Below are 21,378 nucleotides of genomic sequence, written 5' to 3'. Positions count from 1 at the left end.
CAGTAGTGAGACAATGAGAATCTGAACCTGATTCCAAAACTGGAATCCATTAATTTGTCTCCTAAGCGGCTGTGAATTATCCAAGGGGCTCTGGATGCTACATGTAAGCTTGTGAGGAATTAAGATAACATTGTAAACATAAACCAAAAAGCAAACACAACTAGCAAATAACTGCTTCAATGTGTAACAGATTGACACACCTTGAAGAGCAATTTAAAAATGCAGAACTAGGCTGGAGCCGCGGCTCAACAGGCTAATCCTCTGCCTGCGGCACCGGCACCCTGGATTCTAGTGCCGGTCGGGGCGCCGGATTCTGTCCCGGTTGCTCCTCTTCCAGTCCAGCTCTCTGCTGTGGCCAGGGAGTGCAGTGGAGGATGGCCCAAGTGCTTGGGCCCTGCACCCCATGGGAGACCAGGAGAAGCACCTGGCTCCTGGCTTCGGATCAGCGCAGCGCGCCGGCCGCAGCGGCCATTGGGGGCGAACCAACAGAAAAGGAAGACTTTTCTCTCTCTCTCTCACTGTCCACTCTGCCTGTCAAATATAAATAAATTTAAAAAAAAATAATTAAAAAATGCAGAACTTATGCACAAGGGGTTAGATTAGAAGAACTAAGGGAGAAGCTCCACAAAACAGACAGGACTTGTGCCAAGGGTGGATCTAGGTGGCAGGAGCGTGTGTGTGACTACTCACACCACCTCAACAAAGGCGGCACGGGAACCGAACTGCCCTCAGAAAGGAAGGGACAACTGAAAACCCGGGGAGGACTGGCCTGCACGGGAAGCGAGGAACAGGTCGCGCAGGGAGTCTGGAGATCCACCACGCTGCCCATGTCTGGAAACTCTCTCCTCCACGGGTGGACGCCTCAGCCACACTCATCAGCCGTGGCTCCACAAGCAAGCACACCCTCTCTGGAGGAATGTCTGCTCAGGTTCTTTGCCTGTTTTCTGCGATTTTTGTTGTTGTTCAATGCAGGAATTCTCTATATATTGTGGCTATCAATGACTTACCAGTATGTACATGCTGTTCAAGTGCTTCTCCCATTCTGAAGCTATCTGTTCAGTTTCCTGATGACATGCACAGACAGCTAGCTCTATTTCATATATATGATGTATCTTTGATACACACATCACACATCTTTTGGTAAAATACAATTTATCTCCTTTCAGTTTCTCATGCTTTTTGTGTTCTAAGCTCAAGGTCACTTTATGCTTTCTTCTAAGAATTTTACAGTTTCAGCTGTTCCGTTGATCCATTCTGAGTCACCTCTGTGTTGACATGAGGCGGGGATTCAACCTCATTCTTTTTGGATATGGAAACCCACACACCTCTTGTAGAAGAGACTCTTCTTTTCTCACGGAGTGCACTTGGCGCCCTTTCCAGAAATCAACCGGCCACACACAGATGGTTTATTCCTGGACTCCCTTCTATCCCACGGGTCCGTATCCATCCGTAAGCCAGTGTCACACTGTTCTGCTTATGGTAGCCCAGTGGTAAGTTCTGAAATCAAGATGTGTGAGGCTTCCGCCTTTGGTTTTGTTTTGTTTTGTTTTGTTTTTTGTTTTTTGTTTTTTTTGGCTGCTAGGGATCTCCTGCAATTTCTTAGAAATGTAAGGAAGTGCTTTTCCATTTCTGCAACCTGTACCACTGAGTAAACAGATATTTTAAAATTAAGATTTAAGATGAATAATGGACCATATAACGAAGAGGAATGCTGGTACTGCTTTCCAAATCCTGGCTCAAACAACTGATGTTCTAGAAAGACAAATGGTATTAATTATGGAAATATGTTCCAGGGACATCTTGGAAGGCCAAGACCAAGCAGTTCTGGTCTCCTGAGACTCTCGGGTTTCCCAGCTGAACCCCACCCTGAGTGTGCACTGGCCGCACTCGGCGGAGGCCTGGTTCTCATCACTGCCCTCCAGCGAGGCCGATCGCTTGGCTGGGGATGCAGGCAGCCTGCACTCGTCCATCCTCTGCCCCTGCACTCAGAGCCCACCTGCATCACCACTCCATGCTTCACCTCCCAGAGCACGCGTCACTCAGCCCGAGACGCAAGAACCTAGGAAGGGAAGGAGAAACAGCAGCAGCCGCAGACACACAGGAAGTCCACACTCCCTCACCCAACCTTTGTGCTTCAGAAACCAGATCTTTGCAGAACCTGGAAAGACAGTAGCTCTCACATGGACACAGGGCTAGAGCAGCAGTCCACACCCAGAGGCATTCAGGGTGTGCCGCCAACCGGAACACCTGCTCTGAGGGGGTAACAAAAATATCAACAGTGTGCCAACGGCCGATGGCTGAGGCCGGGCTCCTTCACTGACTCAGTTTACATCTAGCAGGTTTTACAACAAAATCAATCACCAAAACGGTTTCAGCACTTCTTAGGCTTTTGAATTGTGATCCTGTAACGGGGCAGACCGGATCGAGCACACAATAACAGCAGATCGCCAACTCCAGGACAGCAGCCTGGGCACACACACAGCAAACAGCCAGCCGAGCGCCATGGAATGAATAACTGACTGGCAGAAGAAAGGACCCACCGTCGTCTCCTCTCAGCAACCGGCAAGCTGAATCTTAACCAACCCCAGCTCCCGCAGCAATGCGCCACATACAAACTGTAACCCTGAACGTGGAGTCTAAGTTCCGATTATAAACAAACAAACAAACAAACACAAACACAGCAGTGCCATACCAAGTTCACCTGTATGCTGCTAATACCAAAACCCACAAGGGCGCAGGGTACAGGGGGCACGCTGCCGGCGCTGGGCGCCACGACCTCCCTGGGCAGTGAGCTGCACCACTGGTGGTACCCGCTGATCCTAGAACTCCGCATACAGGAAACAACAGTTGGCTGCTTACATCAATTACTGCACAGATACATGGCAGGAAATACTTAAAATAACTGCTGGAAGAATATTCGTGACACAGAAAGCTTCAGCAAAATGTTGCGATGTGAACAGGTGGATCATAAAACTAGGTAAGAGGGGCTAGCGCTGTGGTGCAGCGGGTTAACGCCCTGGCTTGAAGCACCGGCATCCCGTATGGGCGCCGGTTCTAGTCCCGGCTGCTCCTCTTCCGATCCAGCTCTCCGCTGTGGCCTGGGAAAGCAGTGGAAGATGGCCCAAGTCCTTGGGCCCTGTACCCATGTGGGAGACCTGGAAGAAGCTCCTGGCTCCTGGCTTCAGATCGGTGCAGCTCTGGCCGTTGTGGCCATCTGGGGAGTGAACAAACGGATGGAAGACCTCTCTCTGCCTCTCCTCTCTCTGTGTAACTCTGACTTTCAAATAAAAATAAATAAATATTTAAAAAAAAAACTAGGTAAGAAATAGCATATACCCCAAAACTGAAAGCAGGACCCGGCAGGCACTGGCATCTCTACAGCACAATCACTCGTCTGCCAAAGGCAGACCAGTCCAGCCCAAAAACAAAGCCCAGCACGGAATACTACTCAGCCTTAAAAAGGAAGGGCGTCCTGACACACACCACAGCAGACGCAATCCTGAGGACATTCTAACTCGAACAAGCCGGTCACACTCAGCACTGCCCCACCCCCGGCCTGTGCCCTTATCTCCACTTGGCCACTGAGCCAGCTCCCACCCACCCCGGCCTGTGCCCTAACCCCCCTTCGCCACTGACCGGCTCCCAAGGAACGGAAGGCTGCCTTGCTCTAACAACCAAGTCAAACCCTTAGGCTGGCGCCGCGGCTCAATAGGTTAATCCTCCGCCCGCGGCGCCGGCACACCAGGTTCTAGTCCCGGTCGGGGCGCCGGATTCTGTCCCGGTTGCCCCTCTTCCAGGCCAGCTCTCTGCTGTGGCCCGGGAGTGCAGTGGAGGATGGCCCAAGTTCTTGGGCCCTGCACCCCATGGGAGACCAGGAGAAGCACCTGGCTCCTGATCAGTGCGGTGCGCTGACTGCAGCGCGCCGGCCGCGGCGGCCATTGGAGGATGAACCAACAGCAAAGAAAGACCTTTCTCTCTGTCTCTCTCTCTCACTGTCCACTCTGCCTGTCAAAAACAAAACAAAACAAAAAACCACCTTACACGCTGTGTGATCTAAGACGTGTGCAGTAAAATTTAAGCAGAGGACACCAAGCAGCGGGAAGCCAGGGGTTTTTATTTTCTCAATACTTGTCTGGATTCTGCAAACTTTCTATCATGAACAAAATCAAGCTGCGCACATGCAGCCGGAAGCACCAGCCTGAGTCTGTCCAGTCTTCCCCCAAAACCAGAGGAGCTCCCCTGCTCCCCTGCCCCACATCCCAGCCCACCATAAATCCAAACAGCTGAACTTTCGAAGTCCTCCGAGGAACAGCCTTCTCCCAGCTGCCCCGAGGGGTGCTCACTACCTCTGCTGCACCCCTAGTTCCCTGCCTCCTCACCAGTGGCTGTACAGTTGTGACAGGCGCCTGCACATCACTGATGAAGGGGCACACAGGTGGCAAGTGTGCTGCTGGGGGTCTCACCACTCACAGTCAGAACCTGAACCCAGCATCGCACGATGGTGCCCTCACCCACTCTCACCACCCCCGGCTGTAGGGATCCTATCCTCCTGTTAATCGGGTCGGTCCTTGTTCAAGACCCCTGCCTCAGAGAGGCCGCCCCAGCCCCCCAGTGAACAGCCCTTCCCGGCAGGGCCCTGGGCAGTCCCTAAGGGGTACCTGCATCCTGAGCATGGGAGCCCCAGGAGTGCAGACACCCCACTGCACTCACAGCCACATCCAGGCACCCACAGTCACCCACCAACACACTGCCCGAAGAACCCGGAGTCACAGGACGGGACCCAGATCCTGGGCCACACTGCCTACCTGGGAGAGCCGGCAGTGTATCCAGCCACCCGCGTAAGCTGTTTGCAGCACCGGCATCCCATGTGGGCACCGGTTTAAGTTCCAGCTGCTCCACTTCCAATCCAGCTCCCTGCTAATGTGCCTGGGAAAGCAGTGGAAGGTGGCCCAAGTGCTTGGGGCCCTGCACCCACGTGGGAGACCCAGAAGAATCTCCTGGTTCCTGGCCCCCAGCCTGGCGCAGCTCTGGCCGTTGCAGCCATTTGGGGAGTGAACCAGCGGATGGAAGATCTGTGTCCCTCCTCTCTCTCACTTCCAAATAAATCAATCTATCTTTTAAAAAATAATAAAAAAGCTTTCCTTGGAATTCTCTCACTTTTTTGAAGAAGACAGACTGCAGAACACGGGTTTTATTGAATGTTCTGCTACATCAAAAATGAGGGAAAACGCATGGGAATCTGGTCCAACGCTGGCAGCGAAGAGAGCTCAAGGCCCATGGCAGCGCTGTCTCAATCCCTCCTGCAAGCGTTCTCCGCTGAGTTCTGACTTGGATGCTTCTGAACCGCGGCCACCATGTGGATTTCGCAGGTTATGGGCACCTCTGTAGCCCAACAGCCCAGTAACAAACCGACGTGACACAATCCCTTCTGCGGGGAGCAGCTCTGGTGGTTCTGGTGCTACTCGGGCTGACGGTGCAAACTCGTGCTGCTGCTGGAGCTGACACGGCTGGGGTCAAGGGTGACCGGGCAGCTTCGACAGCCCAGCCGCCCGCCTGACTGCTCTGAAGCAGGGCTCCCCGGTGACGGGAACATCCCTGAGACTTCAAAGGAATAAACACGTCATGTGAATATTGCGAAGGGGCTCAGGGATGTGGGGGTCTGACGCATGTCCATTACACACATGATGCGTGACACCTCCACCCGCCCCTCCCCGAGCAGCTGCAGCTGTGGGCCCTTCGTGAGCCCACCAAGGCCTGCTTCTGCCCTGTCCCTCCTCTGTGTGCTCCGGGCATCAGATTCTCCCACGCAAGTAACGACCGGCGTTCAACACGCCCCAGGGGCTGAGAACCACAGGCCTGAGAGGGACAGGCGGCCACGAGGGCAACTTCCTGTGAAGCCTTTTGCTAACTAAACACACGAGGGCCACGCGTGGAGACGAGGACCGTGCAGTGACCGGGGACCCACACAGACTCCTGGCCCAGCCTGGTGGCAGCTGGAGCCCAGAAGGCTACAGGAGACACCCACAAGGCTGCTCTGGGGAGAAACCCCAGGCTGGAGCCACGCCGTGACGGTGAGCACAAGGGTGGGGGCGGGCAGAAGGTGTACACGCAGTCACGCCGGGAGTGAGCACCCACAGGCTCCACAGCGGGACTGGAACGGAAGATGGGAAACGCCTGCGCGCGAGCCCTGGCGGACTGGGCAGGGGCTCCAAGTAAGGAGACCCCTCCCCAGGCCCGGCAGGGAACCTCACCTCCCAGGCTGCAGGGAGAGCGTGGAGGTGGGCGCCGTCACACAGACCCACAGGCACCACCACATGTGCTGGCTCACCCACACGTGTGTGCTGGCTCACCCACACACCACGTACTGACTCACCCACATGCAGGTGCTGCCAGACTGCTGCTTGCAGGCTCCCAACCCCTCCCCCCGGGTCTCAGCCTCACTGTCCCCACCCCCCACAGGCTCTCATCCCACAGCCTCCTCACTACGGATCATCCAGCACTTCTTCCTGGACTTCCAATCTATTCTTTGCTCCCCCTCATCAGCAGTTCTCACACTCAACTTTCTTCCGTCTTAAGAAAGCAGATGAGCCAGCCCAGTGGTTGGCCACCATTATCACAATGCAAATGTGCATACTCTGACCCTGCAAGTCCACTTCACAAATGTGCCGCACAAACCCTGTACACACGCAAAGGCATAAACACGTACGCGTGTGTCCACAAGTCCAAATACAGCACGAAGCTCCGGCAGCACCACAGCACCTACAGGAAGCTGCACCTGTTGAGGTGTGGAACAAAGCAAGGCTTCCCCAGAGCGCAGCAGTGAGCCGGGTTAACATGGAGGAAGCGTGCAGAAGCAAGCACTCACACGTGCACAGGGAAATCTCCAAGGAACTGCCTCCCCCCGAGCCGTGGCCCAGAGGGAGGGAGGGAGGGCAGTTAGCAGACTGCACAGAGCCAGGAGTGGAACACTTGTACAGTGTGCGCACGCTGCTGTGCAATCACAATACAACAATAAAGATAAGAGGTTACCATAAACAGAGAACAACTTTCACCGGCCTCTTCCACTGTGCTGACTGCACGGTCCCACGGTCCAAACTCCTCAACGCCGTGGCTCAGGGTGCCCGGGCCCTCCGGGGCACCCACTGACCACCCGCTCTGGCTGAGGACAGCAGCTCCCGCTGCTGCAGTTCACGCGTTCGCTGTAACTTCACATCTCACCCATCTCTGACACTGCTCACCATGTAAATAAAAGCCACATGTCTGTACATCATGCAAGTTATTATCTTAAACATGCGTGTAGTGTGTCACAGATCACGTATGTGTACACAAACATCATGGTACTTCAAATGCCTGAGGGGAAAAGGAATGAAAATTCTGACTTCATTTTGGCACAAAAATGTTATTTTCACAATACAAAGAAATCGTGTATTGAACAGCCGGCACTGCAGTGTAGCATGTAAAGCCACCACCTGCAGTGCTGGCATCTCATATGGGCAGCGGTTCTAGTCCCAGCTGCTCCACTTTCAATCCAGCTCTCTGCTGTGGCCTGGGAAAGCAGCAGAAGATGGCCCAAGTGCTCCGGCCCCTGTACCCACGTGGGAGACCCAGAAGAAGCTCCTGGCTCCTGGTTCTGGATAGACACAGCTTCAGCCATTGCGGCCATCTGGGGAATGAACCAGCGGATGGAAGACCTCTCTCTCTACCTCTACTTCTGTCTCTCTGTAACTCTTTCAAATAAAAATAAATAAATCTTTTTTTAAAGAAAAAAAAGAAAGAAAGAGAATGTGTATCGTAAAATGACGATGCAGGGATCTCAGAAAGCTCGTCACACCAAAGTCAACTGCTGCTTTGAACCCCGGGCTTCTGTGCAGACTTTGAAATTCCCTCGCATGCGTGTGTGTGCGTGTGCGTGTGCGTGTGCGCGTGTGCGTTCCAGAGGAAGGGAGAGAACAGCCCCCCCCAGGCTTCACCTTGGGCAAGACAGGGGCAGTTGGGGACACAGTGGCTGTGCATGACCCGAGAGTGCTGGGCTCGCCTTCAGTCCCCCCCTCCCCCCCCGCTGCTCCGAGCTCTGCCCCTCCCTCTGGGCTTCGTCCCCACGCCAACAGTTGCCCAGGGTCAGTGCTGGAGCCCAGGTGGGAGCCTCTGTGAGACAGGCCCTCGTCCTGCCCAGCAGAGACGCTGTTTCAGGGCCGCTGGCCCCACAAGCCCTGTCCTCCTCTATCGCTGTGCTGGCCACAGTGGGCAGCCGTGGCCTGTAATCAGACCCGCAAGGCAAGACCATGGTGACTCGCAGTGTCCACCCTGTCCTGCCCAGCAGGGACACAGCAGAACATGGGGTAGGGCTCTTATCTCCCCACACAGGGCCACTCGGAAGCCCACAGAGGCCGATCTCTGCGCTCACAACCAGCGCTCACCTCCAGGAACAGGAACCCAAGCCTCCGAGCTGAACCGCTATCAGCTGAAAATAGCTCCAAATAGCGCCCAGGAAAAGAAAAAGCAGGAATTTTTAACGTTCCACAGCTTCCTGTTCACGAAGTGTGAGTTGTTGCAGTTTTGCAGGAGGCTTTGAAGATATCAGAACGACCGAGACTTCCTGACAACACAGCAGCAGAGAAAAGTCTGCCTCTCTTCCAGGGGCGGCCACCCTGGTCTCCATCTCCACTACCTGTCGGCAACAACGGGCTTCGGACATCCTGTTCCCATCCCTTGGTACCGCCTGGGAAACCAGCAGAAGATGGCCCAAGAGGGAAGGGCTGGATTAGAGTTAGGAGGAAACCAGGAGGAAGCCCAGGTTTCCTGCCTCCTGTCCAGGGACTTCCCACATCTCCCAGAAGCCCAGGTCTCCTGCCTCCTGTCTGGGGACTTCCCACACCTCCCAGAAGCCCAGGTCTCCTGCCTCCTGTCCGGGGACTTCCCACACCTCCCAGAAGCCCAGGTCTCCTGCCTCCTGTCCGGGGACTTCCCACACCTCCCAGAAGCCCAGGTCTCCTGCCTCCTGTCCGGGGACTTCCCACACCTCCCAGCCAGAACAGCTGAAGGGGGTAAAATGCAGTGTCAGGGCACGTGTGGGACCTGTGTCGCGCGTGCGATCCGTGCCTCAGACGCAGCCATCAGAACCTCGACTGACAGCTGCAGCCCAGAGTGCTCGGCTCTGCTCCCTGCTCGGAGAACAGGAGCCCAGAGAGGGGCGGTGTCAGTTTTGGGAGGTGGAACAACCGGCTTAGCAGGATGCGGACAGCACAGCTCTCAACCACAGGAGCCCTGGGCCGCGGAAGTGGAGGACGGACTCTGTAACACCTCAGGGCGTGAGCACTTCACACAGAAGGCACCCGAGCTGGCACCGTGCCCCACGCAGAAGAGCCAACCCTGACACGTCCGTGTGCTCAGGGCGCTGGGCTGTGTGAGGCAAACACAGGCACCGTGTCAATGACTGACCCCCACCTGCTGGCCAGAGGGAGCGCAGGGGCTGCAGCACCCAGGGGACAGCAGGCAGGCACTGGGCAGGTGGTCCCAGGACGCCTCCAAGGGCTGCCACTGCAGGTGAGACACGAGGAGCAGGCGCAGTGGCCACACAGGGAGAAGGGGAGGGCAGAAAACACTGATGCCCAAGGACAAGGTCAAGGATGCACGTGACTTCCAGTAAAGGCTTGAGAGGCCGGCAAGGCGGCAGACACCCTGCTCCTGCGCAGACAGCAACGACATAGAAACAGCTTGCCAGCCGGTGCCGTAACTCACTAGGCTAATCCTCCGCCTTGCGGCGCCGGCACACCGGGTTCTAGTCCCGGTCGGGGCACCGGATTCTGTCCTGGTTGCCCTCTTCCAGGCCAGCTCTCTGCTGTGGCCCGGGAATGCAGTGGAGGATGGCCCAAGTGTTTGGGCCCTGCACCCGCATGGGAGACCAGGAAAAGCACCTGGCTCCTGGCTTCGGATCAGCGCAGTGCGCTGGTCACAGCGTGCCAGCTGCGGCGGCCGTTGGAGGGTGAACCAATGGCAAAGGAAGACCTTTCTCTGTCTCTCTCTCTCTCACTGTCCACTCTGCCTGTCAAAAACAAAAAACAAAAACAAACAAACAAACAAACAAAAAAACAGCTTGCCAGTCATCTGACTGCTGTCAAGGAGGGGCGTGGCAAACTCGGCCTGGGCTGGGGGGGGGGGGTCAACCCACTACCATGCTGAAGGCAGAGCTGAAGGCACTGGGGGAGGACAGGACAAGGAGGCCACCTGAGTTCTGGCTTGGGAAATGGGGGAGGAGGTGCAGAGACAGAGGGGAGAGACAGGATGGGCAGGTTGGACTGGAAGGCCAATCGAGTTCAAGGACACGAGCGGACTGAGACAGTCAGCCTGGAAGCAGAGCTCAGCGTGGGACACTGCCTGGGAACCAGGAGCCTGTGACCGGTACTCGGGGCCCTGGGTGGTGCAGGCGTTGGGCCTCACGGTTAGATGCCCATGTCCGCTATCTGAGCACCACGTGCCATGCCTGGCTCTGGCTCCTGATGCACACCCTGGGAGGCAGTGGTGCCTGTTCAAGTAGCAGGGTTCCCGTCACCTACATGGGCAACCCGGAGGGAGCTCCCAGGCCTCTGGGGACTGCACGAGCAGACGGGGCACTCCCGTGTGCATACACTCCTGCTCGCTCGCTCGCTCTCAAATAAATAACGTAAATACGCACAAAGCTCCAGCAGCAAGGGAAGGGGGAAGACAAAGGCAGCAGTTATTTCCAGAGGAAGTGGGAAACTGCTCAGTGCCACCCAGAGGGCCTTCCCTGGAAACAGCCGCACACAGCCTGGACCCTCAGAGTGACGGGAAAGATGCGCAACGGGGACGATCCGAGCAGGAGGCCAGAGCCCCAGACACAGAACTTCGCAGACCTGCCTTCAGGGGACAGAGCAACGGGGCACAAGGGACATCAGGGAGGTGTGTAACGGGGTACCAGAGCACGAAGCCACTCCTTCAGTCTTCCAACACATCTCATAGCTGGTGCACACAAGAACATGCCTTAGGAGCTCACAATCCAGCCAGGTGAGACCAAACACAACGCCACCGTGAGGCTCAGAGGTGAACCCTCTGAAGGCAAAGCAGGCCCCACACCTGCAGATTCAGCCACCGCGGAGAGAAACAATCCCAGACAGTCCCAAAAGGCAGCAGGTGAACTCGCTGGGGCGCACAGAGCGGTGCACGGGCGCCCCGTGGCCCCCAGAGCCTCAGCGTCTCTCCAGCTGGCACTGCCCGGCACTGCTCCTCCCACCTCCACCTCGCTCGTGCGCGTCTGCGCTGAGAGGGACGGACTCCCCGCCTCGTCATCGGTCGCCGTGGTCCCGGGGGGGAAAGGTCACCTGCAGAGTTTGCACCACTGTATCTACAGAGCCGTGCTATGAGGCTGCTCGGGAACGGGGAAGCGCTCTCTCCCCAAGCCCCCTCCACGGCTCTCCCAGGAAGCCACCGAGATCCAGCGACAGCTCCGAGGGGCAGGCGAACACATGGAAGAGTCCGGGGCTCCCCGCAAAGGGAACCAGATCTGCCGGGCGGGATGCTACGCCTTGTGCAGCAGCAACACAGCGACCACCGTTCCCCAGATCTCAGGACCAGAGCACAGAACTCTCCGACACTGTGGGATTTCAGACCCACACCAGCCATCCTCCCTCTCTTCTAGAATATTTCACGGACAGACCTGTGACGACTTGACAGGCACTGTGATCACAGGAACAAACGGCCCCCTCGCTCTCCGGACGAGGCACTGGGTCCCAGAAACTGCTCCCGTGAAACCCGGCTTTGTGCCCTCCCACCCCACGCCCACGTCTCCCCCATGCACCCCTGCCCCACCCTCTGCATCCAGGGGCTTTGCTTTGGTGGCACCACTTGTCAGTGAGGCAACGCAGGGTCTGCCCCTTAGGACGTCCTCCAGGTTCACCCAGGCTGTGACCAGGGCAGGCTCGGCTCTCCCATGGGTGGACACTTCTTTGGAGTGAGCAACCCACTTAATCTCCCTGCACGCAGCAGTGGGCACGTCCATTGCCTCCGAACCCTGGCCACTGTAGCACCGCATGAGCAGGAGGGCGTGCACATCTATTCAAGACGCCGATCTCATTTCCCCTGGAGACACTCCCAGGAGTGAGGCTGCTGGGCCACTCGGCGCTGATATTTAAGTCTGCAGGAAGTCTTCCCTGTCTTCCAGCCTCGATGCACTCATCTGCAATGCCCCAACAGCGTGCCGGGGTCCCCTTGACTTCGGCGTCACCAATTCTTGTTGGAGAAGAGCTCGCAGGGAAGCCGGAGCCGGCCCTCTGCCGACCCAGGCCAAAGGCTCACAATCAGGACGTAAGAGGCCGCTGTCCACAGAACGCTCAGAGGACCTGGGAGCAGACAGGCGTGGATGGATTCCAACGGTGGACGATGCCGCTGGGCGCCTTCCTGGAGAAGGTGATGCCCGACCCGGCCCGGGGCAGTTACAGGCACGCAGCAGCACAGCGCCAGACTCACTGCCCTGTGCCCGAGAGCCCTCCTTCCCCTCCTCCTCCTCATCACCTCCAGAACGTGACGCCAGGCCTGACACTGGGATGGCAACAGCCGGCTACCCGTCCACAGCTTTTGTTGGCTTGTCCAATTTTCCATCCAAACAGCAGCAATTAAAACCGGAAGGTTGTTCGTCAATACTCTCAACTTTTACACCTTTTTTGCAAACATGACATTGTGATTTCACAATAAAAATGTTTTAATTTACCTCCAGCTAAATTACTTTGCTGTCTCCGGAAGCCTCTAGGAATACCTGTTTCGGGAAGATTCTCCGTGATGTTCAGTGGCTTCACTTCCGCACCGCCGCTTGCCCTGGGATGTGCCGGCTCCGGGAGGTTGGCTTCAGTCCTGAAGCTCCCGTCTGTGGCATCTGAGCATCCTGGTGTCCACCCGACAGCACAGTCCAGTTTGCAGTCTTGGCTCCAAATCATTTCGCTCTCAATTTGCCACCCAGGAAAGCCGCTACTCTCTCTCTCTCTCTCCCTCTCCCTCCCTTTCTCTCTCTCTCCCCTGGCCATAGGCTAAAGCAGCAGCAGCTGCAACCTTGCTCTCAGAGACAACCCTCTGGTTCCAGGGCATGAGCAGCGCCAACGCTGCGAACCTGAAATATTCTCCAGTGACAACAGGACACTGGCCAAGCCAAATCTTCAGCAAAACAGCATGCCGGAGGGCAAGAGACGTTTTCTTTCTCTTCCTTTGAAGCCACAGGAAAAGACTGAACATCCGAATCCAAAGACGCCGAGAAATGTAACCCAGAGATGTTAACGGAACGCAGCTGCCCAGAGCCAGGTACTGGGCAAGACCAGGACGAGCCATCAGTCCTCAACACGCTGCCGGGCACTGCTGCCTGCAGACACCGCAGCTCCCCGCACTGCACGTGCGCCGTGGGAGCTCACCCCGGGGCCCCCCGAAGGGCACAGGAATCTCCGTTCCCTGGCCTGAATCGAAATCCCCCCGCCAGATACATTCTGCCGAAACGCTCTCCCTGGCAGGCAGGCTGGGATCTCGTCCTGGGGTCCTGGCCCTGGTTCGCTGAGCTGCACACGGGAGGAAGCGGCTTCTGCTTCACCACCAGCGCCTTGCAAGGCCGGGGCACGCAGTCGGTGATTCTCAGCAATGCGCGGAGACCGGCTGGTGAGTAAAAAGTTAGGAACTCTACACGACACGCTCGCTGGGGCCCGAGCACACGCAGTGAGTCAGAGGAAGGTGAGCACTACAGGGACACGGGCGTGCGGGAGAGCTAGGGAAGGTGCTGAGTACACACACAGGAGACGTCTTACCCAGACTGGATGGGAGGAGGCTGTGAGGGGCCAGAAACGGCCTCCTGGAGGCAGGCGCATCACCTGAGGACGAGGAGGCACAGGTAAATACCACACAGAAAACTCCCGGGCCGCAGAAGACCAGAGCTGGCCTCACCCCGGGCTAGCACCCACCGCTGCCACCACGGCCACCACCACCACCACGGCCACCGCCACAGTCACCGCCACCACCATCACCAAGGCCAACACCACTGCCACTGCTGTGGCCACCGTCGCCACCACAGCCACCAATGCCACGGCCCCCACGGCCAGGGACTGCCCTTCCCAGTTCCCATACCCACCCCCCCCCACCCAGCAGGGACACGGGATGGGCCAGCCGACCCTGACGCCTGATGTTCCCTAGACGCACTGGGGAGCTTTCTGAAGGTAACAGCCCCTTTTCCAGAAATGTGGTTTCACCTCCTGGCCAATGGCTTTGTTTCCCACGCTCCCCAAGGGACACAACGTGGCAGCCAGGACCAAGAACCGTGGACGGGGCGGTCTCTCAGGGCCCTGTGGCTCCCGTCCCTGGTTGCACAGGAACGTCCTCTGGGAAGCTTCTGGAAGGCCCAGGGTGACTGCATCCCAGAGCTCCGGAGGTGGGCCCTGGAACCCAGCCCTGACACTTCCCAGCTCCGTGCCACACCCTCCTCGGGCCCCTCTTCCAGCCTCAGAGGGTGGGACAGAAAGAAGGGAAGAGAAGCTCCTACATGCCCACTCCCTCGTTCCTATGACAAATGTAAACAAGAGCCACGGGCCCAAGGTCACAGGGTGCACCTTCCCTGGGCCCGCACCCCACGGCGGGTTGACAAGGGACCTGGGCATCACTCACGCCGAGGCAATGCAGGTGGGGAGTGCCCGGCCCCAAGGCCCTCTGTCTCGAGCTGGCTCCCACAGATCCCTGTGCCAAGCGGCCCTGCCACGCAGGTGCAGGGTGAACACCACAGCACCACCCCCTAGTAGACGACCACTTATCCAGTGGTGAGGAGCCCACCTAAGCACACCATGATGGGCAGCACTGCCGGCTCTGCTGGAATCCGCACAGGGTCAGCAAACGCAGCCTGGCAGGCCACCTGGTCCCACGATGAGACACGGACATGTGCACAGGGGGCTCAGGGGTGATGCCTGGGGCTGGCACGGGGCCTCGGCAGCCGCTTCCCGGGCCAGAGTCTGCGAGGCTGGCAGGGCCAGAAGGGGCTGCTGGGCCGTCGTGGGTGCGGGACAGGGAACGGTGCCCTTGCTCTGAGGGGTGTCTCTGCCTGCCCTGGCTAGGGCAGAGCTTGCTTCCCGAGCACAACACGGGCAGAGATGGCCGAGGCTACCCAGGAGAACCTCCCTGTGGCCCACATGGTCAGGGGCGGGAGGACAAGAGACGTGGGATCACCGTGCACAGGAGCAGCACCACGAGCCCAGGACACAATGGGAGGGGCCATGGGCTCCTGGCTTTTCCAACACCAGTGAAGGGAGGGAGGGAGGGAGGGAGGGAGGGAGGGAGGGAGGGAGGGAGGGAGGGAGGGAGGGAGGGAGGGAGGGAGGGATGGGGGGATGTTCTTTCTAACACCAGTGAAGAGAAAGAGAGAGGGATGGGGGAGGGAGGGATCAGCCACCCTCTGATTCACTCCCCAAACGTCTGCCACAGCGGGTGCAGCCAGGCCAAAGCCAGGAGCCTCGAGCTGAACCTGGGTCTCCCACATGGGTGCAGGGCCCAGTCACTTGAGCCGTAACCACTGCCTTCCAGGATCTGCATAAGCAGGAGGCTGGGGTCAGAAGTCAGAGCTGGGAAGGGAACCAAGGCACTGAGGTGGGGTGGCGCCCTACTCGTGAGGCCAAATGCCTGCTCATTATCACAAGGAGGTGCACAGCTACTTCAGAATCCTCTTTACACTAACCCCTCCACATCACTCAGAACACATCAGTGCTATCCTAAACATGTCATGAAGACCCCCAAAATCCGTACTGAAGCCCTCACCCCAGCACCTTAGGGTGAGGTCAGATTTAGAGCTGAGAATTCTCAAGGTGAGTGAGGCCCGGGGTGGGTCCTGTCACAGGGACCCTCACAGGTGATGAGGTCCTGGCTGTCACATGTACCCACACAGGTGATGAGGTCCTGGCTGACACAGACACCCTCACAGGTGATGAGGTCCTGGCTGTCACAGGGACCCTCACAGGTGATGAGGTCCTGGCTGTCACGGGGACCCTCACAGGTGATGAGGTCCTGTCACCGGGACGCCCTCACAGGTTAGTGAGGTCCTGTCACCAGGACGCCCTCAAAGGTGATGTGGCCCTGGCTGTCACAGGGACCCTCACAGGTGATGAGGTCCTGGCTGTCACGGGGACCCTCACAGGTGATGAGGTCCTGGCTGTCACAGGGACCCTCCCAGGTGATGAGGTCCTGGCTGTCATGGGGACCCTCCCAGGTGATGAGGTCCTGGCTGTCACAGGGACCCTCCCAGGTGATGAGGTCCTGGCTGACACAGACACCCTCCCAGGTGATGAGTTCCTGGCTGTCACAGACACCCTCACAGGTGATGAGGTCCTGGCTGTCACAGACACCCTCACAGGTGATGAGGTCCTGGCTGACACAGACACCCTCACAGGTGATGAGGTCCTGGCTGTCATGGGGACCCTCACAGGTGATGAGGTCCTGGCTGTCACGGGGACCCTCACAGGTGATGAGGTCCTGGCTGTCACAGACACCCTCCCAGGTGATGAGGTCCTGGCTGTCACGGGGACCCTCACAGGTGATGAGGTCCTGGCTGTCACGGGGACCCTCACAGGAGATGAGGTCCTGGCTGTCACGGGGACCCTCACAGGTGATGAGGTCCTGGCTGTCACGGGGACCCTCACAGGTGATGAGGTCCTGGCTGTCACGGGGACCCTCACAGGTGATGAGGTCCTGGCTGTCACAGGGACCCTCCCAGGTGATGAGGTCCTGACTGACACAGACACCCTCCCAGGTGATGAGGTCCTGGCTGTCACGGGGACCCTCCCAGGTGATGAGGTCCTGGCTGTCATGGGGACCCTCACAGGTGATGAGGTCCTGGCTGTCACAGACACCCTCACAGGTGATGAGGTCCTGGCTGTCACAGGGACCCTCACAGGTGATGAGGTCCTGGCTGTCACAGACACCCTCACAGGTGATGAGGTCCTGGCTGTCACGGGGACCCTCACAGGTGATGAGGTCCTGGCTGTCATGGGGACCCACACAGGTGATGAGGTCCTGGCTGTCATGGGGACCCACACAGGTGATGAGGTCCTGGCTGTCATGGGGACCCACACAGGTGATGAGGTCCTGGCTGTCACAGGGACCCTCCCAGGTGATGAGGTCCTGGCTGTCACGGGGACCCTCACAGGTGATGAGGTCCTGGCTGTCACAGGGACCCTCCCAGGTGATGAGGTCCTGGCTGACACAGACACCCTCCCAGGTGATGAGGTCCTGGCTGTCACAGGGACCCTCCCAGGTGATGAGGTCCTGGCTGTCACATGTACCCACACAGGTGATGAGGTCCTGGCTGTCACAGACACCCTCACAGGTGATGAGGTCCTGGCTGACACAGACACCCTCACAGGTGATGAGGTCCTGGCTGTCATGGGGACCCACACAGGTGATGAGGTCCTGGCTGTCATGGGGACCCTCACAGGTGATGAGGTCCTGGCTGTCACAGGGACCCTCACAGGTGATGAGGTCCTGGCTGTCATGGGGACCCTCACAGGTGATGAGGTCCTGGCTGTCACGGGGACCCTCACAGGTGATGAGGTCCTGGCTGTCACAGGGACCCTCCCAGGTGATGAGGTCCTGGCTGTCACGGGGACCCTCCCAGGTGATGAGGTCCTGGCTGTCACGGGGACCCACACAGGTGATGAGGTCCTGGCTGTCACAGGGACCCTCCCAGGTGATGAGGTCCTGGCTGACACAGACACCCTCACAGGTGATGAGGTCCTGTCACCGGGACGCCCTCACAGGTTAGTGAGGTCCTGTCACCAGGACGCCCTCAAAGGTGATGTGGCCCTGGCTGTCACAGGGACCCTCACAGGTGATGAGGTCCTGGCTGTCATGGGGACCCTCACAGGTGATGAGGTCCTGGCTGTCACGGGGACCCTCCCAGGTGATGAGGTCCTGGCTGTCACGGGGACCCTCACAGGTGATGAGGTCCTGGCTGTCACGGGGACCCTCACAGGTGATGAGGTCCTGGCTGTCACGGGGACCCTCACAGGTGATGAGGTCCTGGCTGTCACAGACACCCTCACAGGTGATGAGGTCCTGGCTGTCACAGGGACCCTCACAGGTGATGAGGTCCTGGCTGTCACAGACACCCTCACAGGTGATGAGGTCCTGGCTGTCACAGACACCCTCACAGGTGATGAGGTCCTGGCTGACACAGACACCCTCACAGGTGATGAGGTCCTGGCTGTCATGGGGACCCACACAGGTGATGAGGTCCTGGCTGTCACGGGGACCCTCACAGGAGATGAGGTCCTGGCTATCACAGGGACCCTCACAGGTGATGAGGCCTGGGCTGTGTCCTGGCTTCACAGTGAGGTCCTCACAGGAGGATCAGGCAGCACTGATACACCCAGTGGGGCCAGCAGGCAGAGGTGACCCCACGAGAGGGCTCGTAGGCGGCTGCCGAGGAAACCAAAGTGCTGAAGACTTTGTTGTGGACCTGCAGCTGCGGAACTACGAGAACAACTTCTGCTGCCGGACGGCGGGTCTGAGGAGCCCCGGCAAACCCACAGAAGAGAGAGAGCTGGGCGCACAGAGACAGGCCCCTGGGCCTAAACTGCCCCTCCTCCCTGGTCTGCCCTGAGGGCTCTGGGCACCCCCACAAAGTCAGGCTCCACCAGGAGGGTCTGGGCGGGGAGGAGGGCAGGTCTCTGCCCTCTGCCTCCAGGAAGCTCTGAGGGTGGACAAACCTTCTATGGCAGTTTTAACAAATGCTGTGACTCCGAGGACTAGCGCTGGGGAGGTCTATTTATGAGTGGATTTTTAGGGCTTGGCTCACACAGGAAGTCTGCCTTGTTGTGCCGATAACTAATGAGAGGAAGGTGCCCCCGTAACAGGACTGATTTATTCTTTGACGAGATTTTCCACAGGCTTTTAAAGAATCCAGAGAAAGGAGTGAACGCCATTTTTGTGTGACAACCTCGTTTTTTATAATTTAGGGCCAGTGTCTCAGAGTAATGAACTATATTAAAAGAGGCAAAAGGAGTACCCCACCAGTCAGAGTTTCTTAGGAAACTTCACAAAGACTTTCACAAATTCATCAAGTCTCTCTTAAAAAAAAAATCATAAAAAAAATACAGGATCAACGATATATAGCCAGACTTGGGGGCAGGCATCTGGGCTAGCGGCTAAGCTGCCCGCGTCCCACATCGGAGAACCTGGGCTCAATTCCTGGCCCAGCTCCGGCTCCAGCCTCCCACAAACGCACGTCCTGGGAAGCGGCAGTGGTGGATCAAGTGGTCGGATCCCTGCCACCCACACAGGTTCCCAGCTTGCACCTTTGGCCAGCCCAGGCCAGGCCACTGCAGGCCTCTAGGGCTCACGGGCTGGCTCGCTCTCTCTCGCTCGCTCTCTCTCTTCCGCCACAAAAAGAGAGAGGGGAAAAAAGCACTGAGACCCAGACCTTGCCCGTGGATGCTTTAACCTGTAAGGATTGCGCCGGGAAACCTGCGCTCTGTAACTGACCTCAGTCCACTGGGCCTGGTTCTTCAGGAGGACAGACCAGTTTCCCAGGAATGGTCAGGGAACGCCTCCCCAGGAAGAGCCCAAGCCAATCAGGGAGGGATGACAGGCAAGGGGCTGTCTGACCGCTGGGAGCAAAGCTTCTACAAAGCTTCTAAGGGCAAGAACCGAGTCCCTAATATCCTAACGGGGCGCTGGGCCCTGGGCAAGGCGTGGGCGCTGCGGCAGGGTAGGGGTGGGGGGTCTGCACCACAGGGGCCAGGCAGGACGCAGAGAGCCAGCACTGAACCCAGTGCAGCGTGGCACCCGGAGCAGACAGGACCCAAGAGAACCCATGGGACTGTGCACAGTGGCCTGGAGCAAATGGAAATCCTGGAGGCATTGGGCCGGGGGCGGGGTGAGCAGCTGGGAAAGCCTCCTGGGTCCCCTACCCCCTTTCGTCACTCTGCTTTTCAAGTAAATAAATCTCATAAAGAGATACAGCAGCTGTATTACTTCTTTTCATTATCCCACGCTGCAGGCCACAGAAGAAACCAGTGAGAAGACAGCCTGGGTGCAGGGCAGAAACGGGCCTCTCTTGCGCAGCGCAGCGGAAGGGCTGTCCTGGCTGCATTGACTCCACAGCCTCCCAGACCCTGATACACCCCAGGGATCGCCAAGGAGGAGCCCATCTTAAAGTCAACAGACTCCAGATCGACTCAGGTGCAGGCCTGCGCCAACAAGTGCGACACACTGAACTCGGGGACTCGGCGCAAATCCCAGAAAGCCAGCTCCATGATGAAAACGCCAGCGCCTTTTTAATTAAGGGCGCAAGTGCCATCAGGAGGAACCGCTCCTGTCACCATCAATGCAAAGGCCTGAAGGCTCTGGGACCTGTTCTGAGATCTTTGCTTAGTGCAAAGAGGACAGAAACTAAGCTTCTGGGTTTTGCAACGGCACCACAACCACGTGATGCTGGCGCTCACAGCCTCGGGCCAAATTTGGTACACCAGCTTTTCAGTTCTTGCTTTTCTCGTTCTTGTTTTTTTCTTAAGACTGAGTTTACACATCCCTTCGTTCATTTGAAGGGCGGAGTAACAGAGACACACAGAGACACCTCCACCTCCTGGTTCATTCCCAAAATGCCCACGATAGCCAGGGCTAGGAGAGCGTGAAGCCAGGAGCCGGGAACTCCACCTGCATTCCCACGTGTGTGGCAGGGACCCAAGTCCTTGGACATCCTGCACTACCAGGAAGCTGGATCAGGAGTGACAGCTGGAACTCGATCCACCACTCAGATGGGTGCGTGGCAGCCTCACCTGAGGCACCAGGCCTGCCCTCTGACTCCTGCCTCTGCTCTCACTGCACGGATATGAAGGTCTGCCAAGGACAAGAGCTCGCGTCCAGCCCGGAGCAAGGCGAGCACTGGTGCAAACTTGGCTCAGAAGGCAGATGCACCACACGTTAACAGAGCACACCAACGCACTGCAACAAGTTCATGCGAAGTGGAACTGAAAGCTAATTTTGGTGCAAAAAAATTTCAAAGCCATGATGAGGGTCTTTAAACAAAAAATGTAGGGGTCGGCGCCGTGGCAGAGCGATAAAGATACTACGGCACTGGCATCCCAGCGGGTCCTGGTTCAAATCTCAGCTGCTCCACTTCTGACACAGCTCCCTGCTAATCTGGGAAAGCAGTAGAAGATGGCCCAAGTCCTTGGGCCCCTGCACCCACGTGGGAGACCCAGAAGAAGCTCCTGGCTCCTGGCTTCGGATTGGTGCAGCTCCAGCCATTGCAGCCATTCAGGGAATGAACCAGCGCATGGAAAACCTCTGTGTATCTCTCCCTATCTAACTCTACCTTTAGATAGAAAGAGAAGAAGGAAGGAAAGGAGGAAAGAAGAG

At 57.7% G+C, this 21,378-nt stretch overlaps 1 protein-coding gene across 2 annotated transcripts in view; it reads right to left on the bottom strand.

Moving 5' to 3' along the window:
• ANO6 (anoctamin 6) overlaps window positions 1-21,378 on the bottom strand; it is a 141,303-nt gene that overhangs the window by 90,281 nt on the left and 29,644 nt on the right. The window contains exon 2 of one of the 2 annotated variants that reach the window (XM_062195106.1): window positions 13,794-13,856. The exons of the other annotated variant lie outside the window; for it this stretch is intronic. Coding sequence (XP_062051090.1) covers window positions 13,794-13,856 — 63 coding nt within the window. The remainder of the gene's footprint in view (window positions 1-13,793; window positions 13,857-21,378) is intronic. 2 annotated transcript variants of the gene reach the window in all.

Source organism: Lepus europaeus, chromosome 6 (genome assembly GCF_033115175.1).
Source record: "Lepus europaeus isolate LE1 chromosome 6, mLepTim1.pri, whole genome shotgun sequence".
Taxonomy (NCBI): domain Eukaryota; kingdom Metazoa; phylum Chordata; class Mammalia; order Lagomorpha; family Leporidae; genus Lepus; species Lepus europaeus.
The sequence above is the reverse complement of the archived record's forward strand: the minus strand, read 5'-3'. Positions and strand labels throughout refer to the sequence as shown.